This window comes from Sporothrix schenckii, assembly GCF_000961545.1.
Source record: "Sporothrix schenckii 1099-18 chromosome Unknown Cont41, whole genome shotgun sequence".
Lineage (NCBI taxonomy): Eukaryota > Fungi > Ascomycota > Sordariomycetes > Ophiostomatales > Ophiostomataceae > Sporothrix > Sporothrix schenckii.
Genome location: NW_015971142.1, coordinates 3,379,980 through 3,396,849, shown reverse-complemented (window position 1 = coordinate 3,396,849; position 16,870 = coordinate 3,379,980). Strand labels below are relative to the sequence as shown.

The window sequence follows — 16,870 nt, the reverse complement described above, 5'->3', positions numbered from 1 at the left end:
GTCGACCTTTCGATAGTGCTGTGCTCCGGCGGGTACAGTTGTCGGTCGGGAAAGGCGCGGGGAGGCTTTGTGGGAAAAAGGAATGATCGATTGGTGGAGAAATTGGGACGCTCGCCAGGATCGTATGTTTCTCGCGGCCTGCAGGAGGTTGTCAGTTGTTGGGCTAAGAATTGAGAAACGGATGGTGGGCAACATAGTTGTAGTAACCAGCATATGCCGTAGCACTTTGCTTCAACGCGGACGCTGACCATCTATACCGGCCGTCCGGGCACTACCTTGTATCCGGCCCAGCAGCCGCACCATCGCTTGATGACAAGTCTCGATGCAGACGGACGAGCCGGCTGTGTTTGGCTTCGTCTGCTCTGCCACGCCGATCCATACCTGTCCACATCGCCTCGGCAGTAGGCACAATCACTCGATCGTTGCCTGCCAACCGTAACGCTGAATTCAGCCTGTCTACTGGCGCTGCCAGTCCCTTCTCACGAAGCCATTTGGACTAACGTCCCATAACGTAAACCAACCGTAAATCTGCAGACAGACTCGCCATCCGACACTCGTTCAAAATATGCTCCATCTGTCTCCATCACGGCCCGCTCATGCTGACGGTTATGCGCTTTGCGTCATATCCAATCGGCCACACTACTACTTGCGTTTCGGCTTTGGTGTCTGTAGTAGCTCAACATGATCCTTCGCCGCTGTACCCTGTGCTCCGTCCCCAGGCCTTTTTGACTCGTCCCAAAACCCAAAGGACATGGTCAGCTGATGCAGTGAGTCCAGAGCCCATCGAACGGTAGTCGTGCCGAAAAAGCTCGCTCGCCTCGCCGGCCAGATCAATAACCAGGCATCGGTTGACCCGGACAGACGCCCCAAGTGTCGATGCCAACAACACTGCTCAGTTGGTGGTCAAACAGACTGGACATGCTTCTGGCAGCTTCGATGGCAAAGACGTGTGAGCTCTGTTTCCAAGGAACAAGCTGCTCCGTTGGATGGTACGGTCGAGGGACGAGAAAGCGGCCTGTTCAAGAAATAAGCCGGTCGAGGCAGCAGTCTAGCAAAAGCACTCGCATCATCAATTTCTTTGCATGTCTACCCATGCCATGCTGCGGACAAACTGAATGGCAAGTCAATTGCCGCCTCCGAACAGTGGCAGGCGTGTCAAGAACTCTTGTGATGGTGGTCATTCCAATGTTTTGTAATCCGTATAAGAAGCCTCTTGGTAATGTAAAAATGCGAGTGGTCGTATGCTCGCCGAGTCGCAAAAGACACAAGCATTCCTCGCTCAGTGACACAAGAAGAAACGGTTCCACAGATCTGGTCATTCCGTTTCATTTTGTCTTGTCTCGACAGCACTGGAACAAGTTCGAGGGGATCGGTTTCCAAGGGAGACTTTGCTTGTAGGACAGAAATGAATCGAGTGCAGAAGTGGCTCCTGTGTGCGTGCCGGTGTCAGCGCTTTCAAGAGTCGAAGAAAGCAAAGTCTCATAAGCAAAATCGTGTAAGTGCCATTGGGAGGCAGAAATGTAGCTCTTGACCGGAAATCTGGCACAAGACGACTGGGTTTCGTCCACATTCCTCGGGAAACCTGTAAGTGCCGTTGAGTTAGAACCGGCATCACACAAAAGACCATGAAAGAGATACCCACCAGTGTTCCATACTTCGTACAAGATATCTGGCTGCAGATGCAACAAAAAAAAACATAAATTCGATGCCAAGCCGACGACAGCCTGCGCTCAAAGGTGGCGGAGAACACAAGGATATGTATGTTTTGTCGTGACCACCCCATGTCTCCAATTGCCCGCAATGCGCGGATCTGTTTTCTCAAAGGACCTCCTATTATTGTTGTCGTTCTTTTTGAGAAGAATTCGATTCATCTCCGGACTGCACGTTGCCCCTATTTTCGCCTTTTTTATTTTTTGGTCGGCCCCATTTTGATAGTGGTGTCCCCCTGTTCGCCACTTGCTAATAAACCTCTAAACATCCGCCCACCAGATGCGCATCCGAGATTGGACATGCAATGCAAGTTTCATGAAGATCTTTTCCTCGTATTTCTGGTGAAGAAAAGGAAGCAGAATCGACGAGGAAATGGTACCCTTCTGCCCCGTAATTTTGATTCAGATTAAACTGGCCAACTTGGGGCTGGGGCTGGAGCGGTGAGTGGTCGTCATTTTGCAATAGCCCGTCGAACTCCGCAACAGAAGACCGCTCAAGGCTGAGACAGGCTGATGGGCGGGCCTCACTGAGATGCAGCCGCGTGAAGCTCTTCTAAGCTTGTGAAATTGTTGCCGAATTGTCAATATTTTCTGCCCAACCGATGTCAAAATGAACAAGAAAAAACCAAATGATATCACACACATTGCACTTCAGCTCTCTCGGTTAGCGGAACAGCAAACCACTAGAGACAAAGATTCTCAATGTCTGCGCACCCAAAACTAATCTGAGATGGAGTCCCCAGGCCATCTGGTATGGTCTTCCCTGACTTAAAGGGGAGGGGAGGCACGTGGTCCACAAATTCTTGGGTTCTTCTTGTTTTGCTGGTCTCCCTTCGTTCTCCACCCTCGACGCGAATTGTAGAGGAAAGAGAGCCCGCATTCATTCCTTTGCCGAGAGACTCGCCGAGGCGTTTGTCGTCAAAGGTGAACCTATCGTCTTCATATCTGCCCTGGTCGTAAGGACTATTTACACTCCGGTCGATGCGACATGATCTGTCATTCGAGAGCAAATAGCGTCTTACTGGGCTCCAGACTCCAGTACCCACTGAGTCCGTAATGATTCTGTATTCCCGTACGGAGTAATACACGGCGCAGATGCCATGAACATACAGGGCTCCTGGTCTTGATCTGGCCTCCCATGGGTCGCGGTCTAGCCCCGCCATCAAATTCCGCCAAGTGGCCGCTGAAAGGGGCGAAAGCTTAACCCAGGTGAATGGAGGACCTGTCCCGCAGACCTTCCTATAGAGCTAGAGGCGAAAGGTCCAAAAGCGGGCGGTGGTCGGAAAGTGACTCGTGAGCGACCGGCGGTCCCGTCACCTCCTTTTCCGAAGCATGTCGCGCTCGAGAGTGAACAGCATTTCTTATTTTCCAGGTTTCTCACACTTGTTTGTCTCCATTCGCGTCAACAATGTGTCCCACTGGCACCTCAATAGCTCATCTCCACCCTCATCTGGCATCAAGAATAGTAACAGCACAGAAAAAAGAGGATATGAGTTGGACCCAGAGAGATCCAGAGTACGAATTTGGTGGACAGGGAAAAGCGAAGGCGACGGTGGAAAAGGAGAGTGTGGAGACGTATCGTCGATACGGAGTGGGATAATCAAAGCCCCTGTCCGTGGTTTAATGGGCAGAGGAGAAGCAGAAAGAGAAGCCGAAGTTGAGTCGACAGAAAACAATAGTTTAAACACAAAGCGGGCCGTCGGAGTGCATTTGATGAAAGCGAGTGGAACTGAGCTTTACCGAAAAGACACAGAAAAGGAAGAAGATGAGGAGAAAGAGGGGACGGAAAAGGCACGCAGAGGTCCAGAACCAGTTTAACGTAGCAGAAAAGGGGCGACAGGATATACACAGACATTTCTTAAGCAACCACGGCGGATACATGAGATCGGAAAGGAGGCTGGACGCTCCTGCTGGATTTTGCAATAATCTTTCACTTATTTTCACCAGATATGGCAGGCACGTCCGGATACACACAGCCCAATAGTTCTGTTCTTGCGTATTTTCTGTCTTGGAAGGTGCAGGCTGCCACATCCTATCTGCGCTTTCCATCACTCGTAAGCCATGGTGTGGTGACGGTGACGCGCGCTACACATCCGTGCTGTCTGAGGCCTCTTAGGTACAGTCCCATTCCAACTGTGCTTCATTGGTAATTACGACGCAACATTCGCCTGTCATTCGCTCGTTCTTCTTGTTTGGCTCGTTTCGTTCGTGCAGGTTTTTGAGCGACGCGTGCGTACCTGCATTAGCGCCTGTCCACCCGTCAGGGTTGCGGGGAACTTATTGGACCGCCGTTGCCACTGACAGTGCAAGCGCGTCTGGTTTTGTCTCTGAAGGGTGCTCTTTCCCTTTCGTCTGCCTACTCAGAAGGCCAGCTTCGAGACAGCGCCAGCATCAGCGACCCATCTTCAAGAGGCAGAAAACGTGGAATAAGGTCTACGTATGTATGTATCTTACGTTACAGTCAGCCACGGTGCTGCATTACACAAAAACTACGTCGTGTACAGGGGACGGAAGCTGTGCATATCAGAACTTGTCTTACCGTTAAAGAGCAGGACAATTCTGTCGAAGATAATGGCAATGTGACGGGTTGCCCTTTCTGGAAGGAACGGGTGTTCGTTCTGGTAAGAGCCATACCAAGACGGTGGCAGTAACACAAATCGTCCCTTCCATCTACGAAGTACGACTACACTCAAGAAATGCAATCGTGGCCTTCCCCCGCTGGTATCACAAACGGTAGCTGAGCAAAACATGAAATGGTTCCCCAAATTAGGAAGGCTCAGAAAAAGGGGAAGGAGCCGCCCGGCTACGATGGGAGGTCTCTCTCGAAGCCCCTCCCCTTCTACTCACTTGAGCCACCCCATGTCCATAATGCATTGATTCTTCCAGGGCCAGATGCACCAGTGGAAGGAAACAAGAAAATGCGGAGGGGGATGGAACATCGAAACGAAACGCGGAAGCCTGTCCATCCTGCTCCTTCATGGCCACCAGTCTTGCCACGGCTGGCTTGGGCTGAACCCAGTATTGCACAGAGCCCTTCTCCGACGGCAAAGAGCAGCGTTCGGTCTCCTGAAACAAACACAGAAAACGGACAGACTGGGCCAGATCAAGGACCGAAGCTGGAGCACATCTGCACAGCACGAAATGGCTGTCTCCACATCAGACATGGCCTAATTAGCACAACACAGTACAACATACTCCATGCAGGCGGCTAAGTTACTATGCACAGAAGAACGCAGTACGAATCTAGGATATCGGAAAATAGGGAACCAGCGCAAAAGACAAGGTGCACGAGGCGCGAAAAAAAAAAGAAGGTCACGATATGGTCCAACTCGCGAACACGACGCGATTATGAGGCGGCGCTCAGCAACTGGCCTCCAGCTCATTCTGCTAACGAAAAGGTGGCACACGTTGTGGCACAATGCGATGTCAAAAAAGAAGGCCAAGAAGAAGGGAAAGTGAAACCAGAGAGCTCTCGTGACCAACTTGGTTGTGCTTATCCAATCCCAATCGGTCCAGAGTTGGACGCTGAACGGATGAATTTAGCTTTCTCCTTTGCAGGCGTCTGAGAGGTGGCCAGACAAGCTTACAAAAAGACGCCGACTTGGAAACAAGAGAAAATGGCAGGCAAAAAGGGCCTTTCACAACTGCTCCGCGCTCATTTCTCTTTGAAATCACCGCAACGCTGATCGCATTTCACGCTGGTGCGTCGCAGTGTGCATCGGTGTCGACCAAAATATCCCGAGTGACACTCCTCTCACCACCTACCTTTGGCTCTTGGAGTGGCCGCCGGTGTTTGGGTGGCGGCTTTATTTCTTGTGGACGTTAAAACAAGATTAAATCGATGCTTAGCAACGATCCCAGATTGGCCTGGCCAGACCACTGTCGTCTGGTGTTTTGGCGAGTCACAGCAACACGACAAACGCAATAATGTGCTTGCAGGCGACTCTCCCAGCAACCCACCACCCCTGCACGGGTTAATAACAATGTCGATTAAAAAGTGCAAAATGAGCATCCCCATGTTAAGCGCTCTCCTCCAGTCAAGATGCACCGGAGGCGCAAAAGAGGCGCCCATCAGGCCCAACGACTCGCCGTGAGAACTTTCGACAATACTGGGTAATACACACTATCGCCGCCGTCATAAAACAGAGAATAGGGGCCAAATGTGCTTTCGTACGGATGCATCTTTGTTCAGTCTCCGCCGCGCAGCTCTCCACCCTCAATCCCCTGTCTCCTTTTCTTCGTCTCGACGACGATGTACTGTGGTGCATCTCGTATTTCATGGAGGCCAGAAGCTTTGTTGGCATGATATAAACGGGGCTCAATTTTGCAACTAAAAAAAATCGCGACAAGGATGGGTGCAGTGGAAATGACGCGCTCCAGATTCGCCACCGGCCTGGCAAGCTTGGACGCCAGTGTCAGCGCCTGGAAATGCCCGCACAACGGTTGCACCGGGCTTCCACTAGTCAGGAACACAAAGTTTATTGTGTGTGTGTGTGTGTGTGTGCTCAAGTTGCTGAGCAAGACTGCAGCGTCCACCAACGACGACAAAGAACCAGTGTCTGGTCCTGGCAGTGCGAAAGCGCAACCAGCCAATGAGCTCCCCGCATTACAGGCCGCTCGACGTTGTGCTCTTGAAGCGCGCATCCACCGAGCCCCCTGGATTAGCGTCCGGACGGAGGCAACTGAGTTGCTGCCCTGGGAAATTAAACAAAAAAACACTGGACGGGAGGTGGCCGGGGTGCAGGAGATGAGGGCGTCCGGGGTGTGGCAGTAGGGAACGTCTTTGGCAGGTTCTCACCCACTTTCTCTTTTTATGTGACAGAAGAAAAAGAGAGCAGCGGAAATCGAAAGTGGGCTTGGAAAAGGGGGTGTGGGCCTGTCCACACGATGGCCAGGAAAGAAGGCATGCTCGCAACAAGCCTACGAACGAGACAGGATGTGCGGTCCTGACTCTCTCTCCTGTCTCTCTGGACAGGGCCCTTCTTGTTGGTCTTGCCACGAGCGCCGCTCTGTACTCCGTATGCTCGTCGAGCTATTTAACAGTCGCTGTTCCAGCACCTCTCCTCTCGATTATTCTTTCTCTTTTCTCTTTCCTTTTTTCTTCAGCCCAACAAGACAACTCACTTTGCATCTATTGCTCAATTTTGACTTCGGTCGTCCATTCTTTAAAACAAATCATTAAGCTTTTTAGCTTCAGTCACTCTTTTCAAACACCCTATTCAACCATCCTTTTTCACATCTCAACCCTTTTTTAGGTTCAACCTTTTCATCCCTCAAATCAGTCAAAATGCGTTTCGCTGCTGCTGCCCTTTTCTTCGCTGGTGCCGTCATGGCCGGCACTGAGTCTCCTGCTGAGAGCACCATCTACAGCACCGAGTACCAGACCATCACCTCGTGCGCCCCGGAGGTCACCAACTGCCCTGCCCGCACCTCGACCAAGGTCCACCCCCTGACCACCTCGACTGTCTTCTCCACGACCGTCCACACCATCACCTCGTGTGCCCCTGAGGTCACCAACTGCCCGGCCCGCTCGACTGTCTACTCGACTGAGGTTGTCGCTGTTTCCACCACCATCTGCCCGGTCACGGCCACCGGTGGCGGCCACTACTACAACACCACCGTCAACACCAAGACCTGGTCTCCCACTGGTGGTAACGGCGGCAACGGTGGCAACGGTGGCAACACTGTCCTGCCTGTCACGACCCCGGCTGCTTGCCCCACCTACTCCGTCAAGACCATCTCGACCTCGGTCACCACTGTCATCCCCACCGTCATCTACGAGACCGTTGCCGTCCCCTGCCCCACCACCCCCGGCGGTGGCTCCGTTGGCACCAACACTGGGTATGTATTTCCATGTTATCTACGAACGTGAGCGTTAGATGAATCCTAACTAACAAAATTTAGCTCGCACACCGCCCCGACGACCGTCGTCACTGCCGGTGCCGGCAACGTCGCCTTCTCGGGCGTCCTGGCCGCTGCTGCCGGTCTTGTTGCCATTGTCCTGGCATAAAGGCCCAGCTGATGTCTTTTCCATCAATTTTTGACTTCTCTTTTGTCCCTTTTCTTTAGAAAAGCCTGGAAGGCTATGGCATTTATGAACGTACCGTACCATATGGGGCTTTCTGGCGAGTTGCTTTTTTAACAAGCAGTGGGAAGTGTTGGATCTTTGTTCTCGGCATCTGTGGAACAAAACTTTGGCATGGATCATTGGTTGTTTACCTTAATCTTCTAATTGTATTTTTTTGGGTTTCCAGATTCTCTTGCCTTTTGATCAGAACGGGAGAGTTTGGATGCTCTTTTTTAAAACCCCTTTTCTTTGACTGATTTTTTTGATACTCGAGCTGTTGGTGAATTGATTTTTTTTGTACACATGCGTTTTCTGAAGTGACCTGTGTTTCAACAAAATTGTGTGTACAGGAACGACTAACGTTGCCAAAACAAACAAAGCGGTGCAAAACAGAAGCCGATGAAAGGACGACTACTAACAGTCCGTTTCCTTGGTTTTCGAATGGTTTTCCCTCTTTCCTTCTCTTCTACTCCGTATTCTCCTCGCCTCTTGTGTTCATATTCCAAACTCGCGCAATTACCGACAATAGTGCCAAACCAAACCAAACAATAAAACAGCGGTCTGGACTGCCCAAGAAAGAAGGCAAACCCATAACAAACAAACACTATGTCGCTCTCGTGAGATGATCGTTCTAACCCAACACTTGAAAGGGTCCATTCGATAACCCCACATCTCATTTCCCGAGCGTCGTACTGGAGCAATGACCGGCGTGGATGAGACGACACTAAACCGCATTTTGCTGCGGACCTTGTCCACCATCTGACACGTCCGCCTGCCGGAGCGCAGTTGTACCTCTTTGCATTTTTATACAGAATGTTGGTGAGAAGGTACATTCTGTCACCGTTCGCCAGAGCAACATCTTACGAAATTGCACTGGGGCTACTTCTGCACAGCCTCCCACAACAAGGTTAGCCAGGAACCAACCCCGGTTTGGTGTCTCCACTCGCTCATCGTTCCGGAGTTGACATCTTTCTGGACGTTTCTTTACTCCCGTGGTTTGTCTCCTTTTTGGGAGGGGGCCGTGTCAAGAGTCATGTTGTTTGAAGTCATGTACTTTTGTACTGAAGTAGCGTACGGATGTACCAGTCGGGCCGTCGAGCGACTCGACTACTCTCTCGCCCAAAATTGATTAAATGGCCGAGGTGACCGACGTCGCCGCGTCACGACATGATCTTCGGGAGAGATCAGAGGTTGTGAGGCTTTTGTCGATGAAGATCTTAATTGACCTTGGCTCTTGGCTTGGATGAAAAAGTCCGACCGGCTTCCAAACAAAACAGACGGCAGGGAGAGCGGTATCGTTTGGATTTTCGGCCCTTTCTTCAATGTTTCGTTTGCACGTTACATGTGACTTTCTGCTTGGTGAGAGTGAGATGGACGCTGCACTGTGGGCAAACTTGGACAGACAATGCACATCAAGTAATTGTACTACAATGTTTTGCTGTCTTTGCATTTTGTATATTCGTACGTGTTGACGCTCGCGCCGCAGCGAGTCCTCTGTCAAGGGATCCCTTCCCCGTCCACGCTCCGCCAACTCTTTGTTGTCTCGCCTAGGAGCGCGTTTCAAGGTGGCAACATTGTCTTTCGTTGGCAATGTATGCCGTGCCAGAGGAAGCTAGGCACACTTCTTTCTGGTAATGACTTTGTGGCATCTGGACCGGTGACACTCCAAACGCCTTTGCTCTGGTCGTACGCGTGCGAGCAAGGCTATTGTGGCATTAAGGACTGTGCGCCTTCCTTCTCTTCTAGGCCCTCCTCCATGGTGAATCTCATCCTACGACGCAACAGGGAGATGTGACACAGCCGCTGCTGCATGCACTTTAACAGTGACTCCCAAATGGGAAAGCGGGTGGCCGGCAGGATCCGGGCAGACCACTTCAGCTTTGCGCCGCTAACCAGGCCATGTTCTTTGCTCGGTTTTTTCTTTGCCGCCCATTCCTTGTGACGCGATTGTTTACGTGCATCTGGGATGGATAAGCGAGATCTGGACCCGATGCCTGTCAAGGTAGCGCGATATGAGAGAGACATGTCCATTTTTGGCAATTTAAATCATTGCGTCAACAAGGTCAAGTCGATGAACCTTTTCGAGGATCCCGATCGCGATCCCTTCAGTCCTCTCAGCGCCGACGTGATTATCCACGGCCCGTCTTCAATGTCCGTTTGATGGAGAATGCGATTGCGTCACTGGATCCATTCTTCGATGTTGTTGATCGTGTGGTGGGGTTTGCGTGTCAGGAATGCGCGTCATATCGCGACTTCTGTAAGTGCAGACAAAGTCGCGGTTGTATCGGGATTTGACTTGATATGTTTTTTTACTGTTTTGTTCTCGGTGCTCGGGAGGAGTAATGAGTTGCGAGGTGGTTTGTGTTTTGTTTAATTTGTTTTGATTTTTCGTTGAAAAAAAAAAAGAGAAATATTTTTATTTTTACATGTATTTGTTTTCGGTTGCTATACATTTTACGCTTCATAAAATTCGAAGTATACCAAATCAAATAAGTACCATTAAATCGCAACGAACCAGCACTCGCCTTTCACCCCCAAAGAACAAAGATACAGCAAAGTGGCCAGGGACGAATAGCAGGGAGCACAACAAAAGAGACAATTCGTCGTTAAGATACTACGTTCATCGCAGGATGCATCACATCCCTGTGCATCTCAGCCTTGCCCGACATCACGACCAATGACGTAATTGCTTTTAAACAGATGAAGCGAGAGACATCCATCTAGAAGATCGCCGATCTTCAATGGCCAATGCGACGTATTGTCTCTCCAACGAGGCTGCTGTGAACCGAAACTCGAACCTGAAATAAGAACCCGAAACGAGGCTTGCTCCTAAGAATTCCATACAGATCCGACGGACAACATCCAGTAGAGCTGAATCGGCACCGAAGTGCAGCGTCAGCAGGGTCCGAAACAGACATCAAGTGCATCCGTTCCCCAGAGAAGCTTGGCGGTTATCGAGTCAGTGTGTTTGACAGTGTAAATAACAACCGACACAGTATATTTTCTGCTTACGGCAATCGAGCAACAAACATCGGATCTGCCAGCGAACTCTTTGCCATCTCCTTTTCTTTGTTATATCGTCTTCTTCCCGCTCTATTTCTCCTCGGTTCTCTCCACTTGCTCCTCTCACTACTTTTTTTCTACTTTCATTTAACATTCCATATAAGAGCACTACAAGGCACACTAACAAGCCCAACCGCAGGCGCATATAATATTATTACTAATAAAGGCTCGCTTTACAAGTTATTATTAAAAATATGTTTACTTTTCTGTTACGCACTGGCGTGGTTGTCTGGGATATTCGAGAGGTCAACCGATTAGCACACGCAAGGCGTAAACGTCACTGTCTTCAAGATGCCAGGTAACGGAACAGAAATGAATGTATCAGATGTATCACGTCTCAGAAGGCTGCACTTTGGTATGGGTTGTGAATAATAGTTGATAACGTATGTGATGAAATTGTTGGATTGAATAAACTAATGAGACCGAATTACAGGTGAGAGAAAGGACCTAAGTAGCGCCACAGCGTGGCGTAGTGCCAGGCTCCCAAAGGGAGTCCGCGCGTAACATTTTCAATATAAGCGACTTTTAATTGTCTTTCCCCTTTATGTAAATAATCAACCGGAAAGGGCGAACCAAGTCCTTAAGTAGTATTTACGTTGTTTTACTAAGAAAAATCAATTAATTTATGTATGTATGTATGTAGGTTTTTTTTTTTAACTTTCACTTAATCAGCGAGAACGTTTCTCGAAAACAAAAAGGTACTGTTCTAAAATTAATAAATGACCAGTTTGGTCTTATTGGAAACGGCACCTCCTCTTCCGCTTTCGCCAGAATGTCGCATCTACCAAGACAGACGCACGTCCACGACAAACTTGACGCCCAAATGCACTCTTAGATTCAGATGAACCAAAATTGCTGTGCCTTTCTCTTTGTAGTTCTTAAAGTTTTGCCTTCATACGACCAACGCGGATTTTCGCTCACACCTGGCTTCAAGTAAATCTGGTTGATGTTTGGTGATGCCTTTCAACTGTGCACACGCGTGGCATACGGCGTATATTGCGGCGTACGTATCGGCTATTATATCGCATGATATGTCTTTTTGGTCACAATAGATTGCCTGACCGATTGACCGCATTATGCGCCACCTGTGCCTGCATCTACAATACCCTGAAATATCGCGATGCCGCATTGGGTTGTCCATCCACCTGCATGTTTTTGCAGCTTTCTGCAGCTTTTCATGCAGGAACAGACGAAAGAGAAGCGGCGGCGGCCCTGTCATAAAACTCTTCCCTTTTATTCGTGCGTTGTCGTTGCCCCATTCCTATTTCCTCGAAGCGTGTTCAGGAACAGACGGGCACACTCCCACGGGCAGCGAACCGGCTAAAGTAGGCGCAAAGATTGCTCTATTTACCAATCCCCTCTGCTTTGGCTTTCGCTAAATTTTATTCTACGGCGTGATTTGATCTCGTGCTTGGCAATATATCACTCCTCCCCCTTCCCTCTCGAACGGCCCTTCCGATATGGATTTGCGTACGACTGGCCAGGACATTAAGAAGTGGTTTGAATCAGCCGCGTGGAGTTCAATATACGCCCGAGTTGGCCATATTGATCGAGAGGGACCGAGAGGAGCTGTGAACACGTCTGTAAAAGAGACATACAAAAAGACGTGGAATAGAAAAATGCTCCCCATGCATCCTGCCTGCATCGCGACTGCATAGTACATCCTCAACGGTTGAGCGCTATGGTTGCTTTGGCCGTCGACATTCTAGCCACCGGCACCACGCCCCAGCTCCCATTTCCATTCGCGATCCCATGAAAAGGAAGAGAGAAACAGACACACGACGCTGTTCATAAAAATGAGATTGCACACCCTTCGTTGTGGAATGGTCTTGTTGGCGGCCATCGGCATGACCGTGGCACAGCAAAATCAACCACAGATCGAGCAGCTGCAGCCACCATTGTCGGCATGGTCACCCCCTCCAGAACCACCACTCCACCAGCGACAGGATCTCTTCGCCCCCACTTCCACCGCTGTGTCGACCAGTGTGTCCGTCAGCGTCAGCGTGTATACCTCGACGTCCACTGAGACGTCGACGTCGACGGCCGTCGCCACCTCCACCACCACAGCCACCGACTCGACACGCGTCTTGCCCCTATTTTATCTCGACGAGCGTGCCTTCGAGGGCCTGCCCTACACCGTACTGCACCGCGTCTGCGGCAGCGTCGCGGGGGTCGACGCCGATGGCGGGGCCACGACCTTTGTCATCACCACGACACGTATCGATCTCGTGGCGACGGCGACGGCCATGAATAGCACGGGGGAGGCTGCTACGGCCTTGGAGGCGGCGTCTTCAACGGACACGAATCCGTCGACCACGACCATGACCACGACCACCCGCCGCTCCCACATCTCGCCCACCGCCAGCATCATCACCGCCAGCAGCTCCTGGGCCAACAATGCCACCGGCCCGCCGTCCACCATCACCCAGGGCCCCTCGACCTTTGTCTTCACGGGCACACGCTTCGGCGACCCCAGCCGCACTCTTGTGAACCAATGCCGGCTGAGCGGCACGAGCTCGGCGCGCTGCAATTTGACGCACGTGGGACCCATCTGGTACACGGCGGACGCCAACTGGAATGGCACGTACTCGACGTACAACTACACGTGGACGAGCGGCGACCGCTATGGATTTGCGCCGTGCACCGTGACGGCGGGTGTGAGTTTGCTCGGACCACCGACGGCCGTGGTGGCGGCGCCGTCATCGACCAACGGTGCCCCACGAGCTGGGGCGCCGTGGCGAGGAGAACGGGAGAAGACGGTGGCACCAAGAGCAATGGCATCTCTGGTGTCATTTTTGTTGTCACCGGAGCTGCGCAATGTTGTCTGGCCGCTGTTTGCCATGTTTGGCTGTCTTGTCGGATTGTTTGCCCTGGCGTGAGAGTTCTGGTTAAAAAGATAACGGGAGAGGCAAACTGCATTTACAAAATAATCACCGGAAATACAGGACGTAAAAATATAGATGTAATTGAAAAGAAGCATAAAAAACCAAAATCGAAACCATAATGACAAAAAAGATACAAAATGGCAGCTGTATGAGGGCCCCCTTTTCTTAAAACGCCGAGGATAAAATGCCGCCCAATGTATACTGAAAAATGAATGCTTCCGTGGAGTCACCATTATTCGTCTGCCTCGGTTTCCTCAACAATGGGCACGTCGTCATCAAAGTCAACACCATGCCCCGCCTCCTCATCGTCGTCGTAGCTGTCTTGGAGCGTATTCTGTATACCGATTCCGCCACCGGAAATGTCCAGGTCTCCGTCCGTGTCGGACGTAAGATTGTTCTCGTCCGACGTGGCGGTTGTACTGCCCAGTCCACTACCAGCAAGGGAACCTGATAGGCCCAGGCCGATGCCCGATGCCAAGTCCCGACGGCGTCGCCGCTGGCGCGTGAGGCTGGTAGTGTCGTCGTCGCTCATCAGTGAGTCGAGGCTGCTGCTGACGGTGTGGCCCCGTCCGCCAAGGTTGCCAAGGCGTAGCAAGCCGCGACTGCGTCCGCGACCGCTGTTATCATCCATACCCCTAGCACGGTCTGGGCGCTCGGCGTTGGTCGTGGTGGCTGCCCCCGCTGCAGTGCCACCGGCGGCCTGCAACCGCGTCTCCAAGCGGCCCCGCTCGACGAGCCGCTCAATCCGCAGCCGGTTCGATACAAACTTGAGCGGCGGGAACGCCGACTGCCGGCCCTCGTGCAGCATGCGCGCAAGCCGCGGCGGGTCAGGATCCGACAGCAGGTGCACAAAGTCCGAGGGTATGGACTTGGGCCAGATCGTAATGGTGCCGCTAAACGGCTGCAGCCACAGCTCGGACCAGTCCTGGCCCAGGAGCCGCGGCAGCAGCTCCAGATTGCGCAGGAGCTTGAGCCATTTGCGCAAGTCTTGCTTGAGGTACTCTTCAAAGGCGGAGCCCAAGTAGCCGCCGCGCCAGCCGCGGCCTTTGCGGTGTGTCACGGGCTGGCCCACGGAGCCGCGACTGCTGAAGAAGAAGAGGTTGACATGCGGGTTGACCTGGCTGACAATGGTAAAGTTGACGTTGAAGTGCAGGTTGAGTGACTTGATCGGAATGTCCGTGCGCAGGCTGCCGTCCTTCCACTTGTGGCCAAACGAGTACGGCACAAGGCGGCCGCCAGGCGTCTTCATCATGAGCACCACGGGATTCAGAATGCCGGGGACAGCCGCCGAGGCCAGCACGGCCGACCAGATGACACAGTCGGGTGCGGTGCGGTAGTTGCACAGAATCGTCGGTGAGTGTGGGTCCGCTGGCACGCAGGTGACGTTGAGGATACGACCCGTGCGCTCATAGGCCTCGCGGAAGGTCATCGATCCGTGCGACCACCAGGCACACTGCCGCGCCCAGTCGACCGAGTCGAACCGTGCGCCCGTCTTCCACCATCGGCGAAACCAGACAGAAAACGGTTCGCTGCAGGCGTTGATCTTGCCGGCCAGAGCGGGCACGAGAAGCTGCCGCAGCTCGTCGTTGGTCCGGGTCGCGACGAGAGCCGCCACCAGGGCGCCACCGCTCGTGCCTGTGATGACATTGGGCAGCAGGTCCTCGTCAAGAAGCGCACGCACTACGCCAAAGTGGTAGTAGGCAAACGACGCGCCGCCTGATAGACAGAGGGCAGTCCGGCCGTAGTTGGCGTAGAGGCGCTTGAACAATGCGCGCTTCTCGGCGGAGTCGAGTTGGTTGGTCTGGATCAAAAACTCCAGACTCCGCTCGACTTCATCGACAAAGCTCTGCACGAGGTTTTTGGTTCCGTAGTATGTCCGGCTGTACAGGTGCCGGTTTTCTATGCCAGCAAAGTTGTTCTTGACGCACGCCTCCACGAGCGCCTTGAGTTCGCTCACATTGTTCTTCTTGTCGCCGCCCTCAGTGGCTGCGTCTGGTCTTTCTTCAGCTGCCTCAGCTGCTTCAGCTCGCGCCCGGCACTTCCGCAGGTGGTCGGCCACGCGGCGCACCGTACGGAAGTCATAAAAGGCAAACTCGTTTTCCTCTTTCCAGCGGTCGTTGCCAAGGTGTGCATCGAGCGCGTTGGCGGCGGCTACCCAGTCTGCGTAATTATTGGTGGCACGCATGCGGTGGCGCAGGCGTTGGCGGCGGCCGCGCCAGGTGATGAGCTGCTCGTACGCGGCAATGTACATGCGCGTGAGGAGGTAGGCAATGGACAGGCCGATTATCCAGCCAAAGACGCCAATGAGGAACGGCCACTTGAGCAGGCCGTACAGATAGCCCTCGCGTGTCTCGTCTCGCGTGCGGCGTCCTAGGGATGATGATCCGGCCTTGTCAGATCTTTTGCGGGAGCGCTTCCCCGCGGCAGTGGATGCGGCGGCCGCCCGGCGTCGCTGCTCTTGGCGGCGCCACCGTTTGCTGGTAACCCCGCTGTTTCCGCCGCCTGATTGTGTTGTGCCCACGGATGAGGGTGATTTCTTCCACGTGAAAAATGAGGGCAGCCATGCAGACGCTGCCGAAAAGAAAGGTGCTGTGCGGCGAGGGCCCGGAGCAGCAGCACCAGAAGCAGAAGCAGAAGCAGAAGCAGAAGCAGAAGCAGAAGAATTGCCGTCAGCTTCTTCGACCCTTTCGCGTATGGGAGCCCAGTCGTTCTTCGCCGTAATAAAGAAGGAAGCGTCAACGCCGGTGCTGCTGGCGCCGTCTGTATTGCTCATGGCCGAATTTCGTTTGGTCAGGGTGGCCGGTGTGGCGCCGCCGGAACTTTGCAGGGGAATGCCCTCATCGCCCGGGCTCACTGAAGCGGTGGCTGCCGGTGACTGTAATGGGTCGGGCGCGGCCAGGGCCTGGACAAAGGCATCGACATCGTCGGGTGAGATGAAGTCGGTATCGTAGTCGGGTAGCTGTGTCATGTTGCTCAGTGTATCGGTTGGGAAGCCATAAAGGGAGGGTCCGCCATCGGCAGAGCCACCCCTACTCTTCTCCGCCATCGCGGCGTATGTGTGATGGTGGGTGCTTGCACGAGTCGTCGGATAGGTAAATGAGAGAGATTATTTTGTCTATGAAGGACGGCGTTCGATCGCAGAGGCC

At 52.6% G+C, this 16,870-nt stretch overlaps 6 protein-coding genes across 6 annotated transcripts; 5 read left to right on the top strand and 1 right to left on the bottom strand.

The window, feature by feature from the left end:
- Positions 1-3,041: 3,041 nt before the first annotated feature.
- SPSK_08066 (uncharacterized protein) lies at positions 3,042-3,527 on the top strand (the record flags this gene model as incomplete). The annotated part of the gene is made up of 1 exon (XM_016734712.1): positions 3,042-3,527. The coding sequence occupies one exon, from the start codon at positions 3,042-3,044 to the stop codon at positions 3,525-3,527; it is 486 nt and encodes a 161-aa protein (XP_016591413.1).
- Positions 3,528-4,462: 935 nt separating this feature from the next.
- On the top strand, positions 4,463-4,921 carry SPSK_08077 (uncharacterized protein; the record flags this gene model as incomplete). The annotated part of the gene is made up of 1 exon (XM_016734722.1): positions 4,463-4,921. One exon carries the CDS (start codon positions 4,463-4,465, stop codon positions 4,919-4,921), a length of 459 nt encoding a protein of 152 aa, XP_016591412.1.
- A 1,154-nt stretch (positions 4,922-6,075) lies between these two features.
- Positions 6,076-6,483, top strand: SPSK_08108 (uncharacterized protein; the record flags this gene model as incomplete). The annotated part of the gene is made up of 1 exon (XM_016734751.1): positions 6,076-6,483. One exon carries the CDS (start codon positions 6,076-6,078, stop codon positions 6,481-6,483), a length of 408 nt encoding a protein of 135 aa, XP_016591411.1.
- A 513-nt stretch (positions 6,484-6,996) lies between these two features.
- SPSK_07945 (uncharacterized protein) lies at positions 6,997-7,719 on the top strand (the record flags this gene model as incomplete). Its single annotated transcript, XM_016734598.1, has 2 exons — positions 6,997-7,550; positions 7,614-7,719. The coding sequence occupies 2 exons, from the start codon at positions 6,997-6,999 to the stop codon at positions 7,717-7,719; spliced, it is 660 nt and encodes a 219-aa protein (XP_016591410.1).
- A 4,916-nt stretch (positions 7,720-12,635) lies between these two features.
- Positions 12,636-13,718, top strand: SPSK_07710 (uncharacterized protein; the record flags this gene model as incomplete). Its single annotated transcript, XM_016734367.1, has 1 exon — positions 12,636-13,718. The coding sequence occupies one exon, from the start codon at positions 12,636-12,638 to the stop codon at positions 13,716-13,718; it is 1,083 nt and encodes a 360-aa protein (XP_016591409.1).
- A 238-nt stretch (positions 13,719-13,956) lies between these two features.
- On the bottom strand, positions 13,957-16,770 carry SPSK_07009 (lipid acyl hydrolase; the record flags this gene model as incomplete). The annotated part of the gene is made up of 1 exon (XM_016733679.1): positions 13,957-16,770. One exon carries the CDS (start codon positions 16,768-16,770, stop codon positions 13,957-13,959), a length of 2,814 nt encoding a protein of 937 aa, XP_016591408.1.
- Between the last annotated feature and the right edge of the window lie 100 nt (positions 16,771-16,870).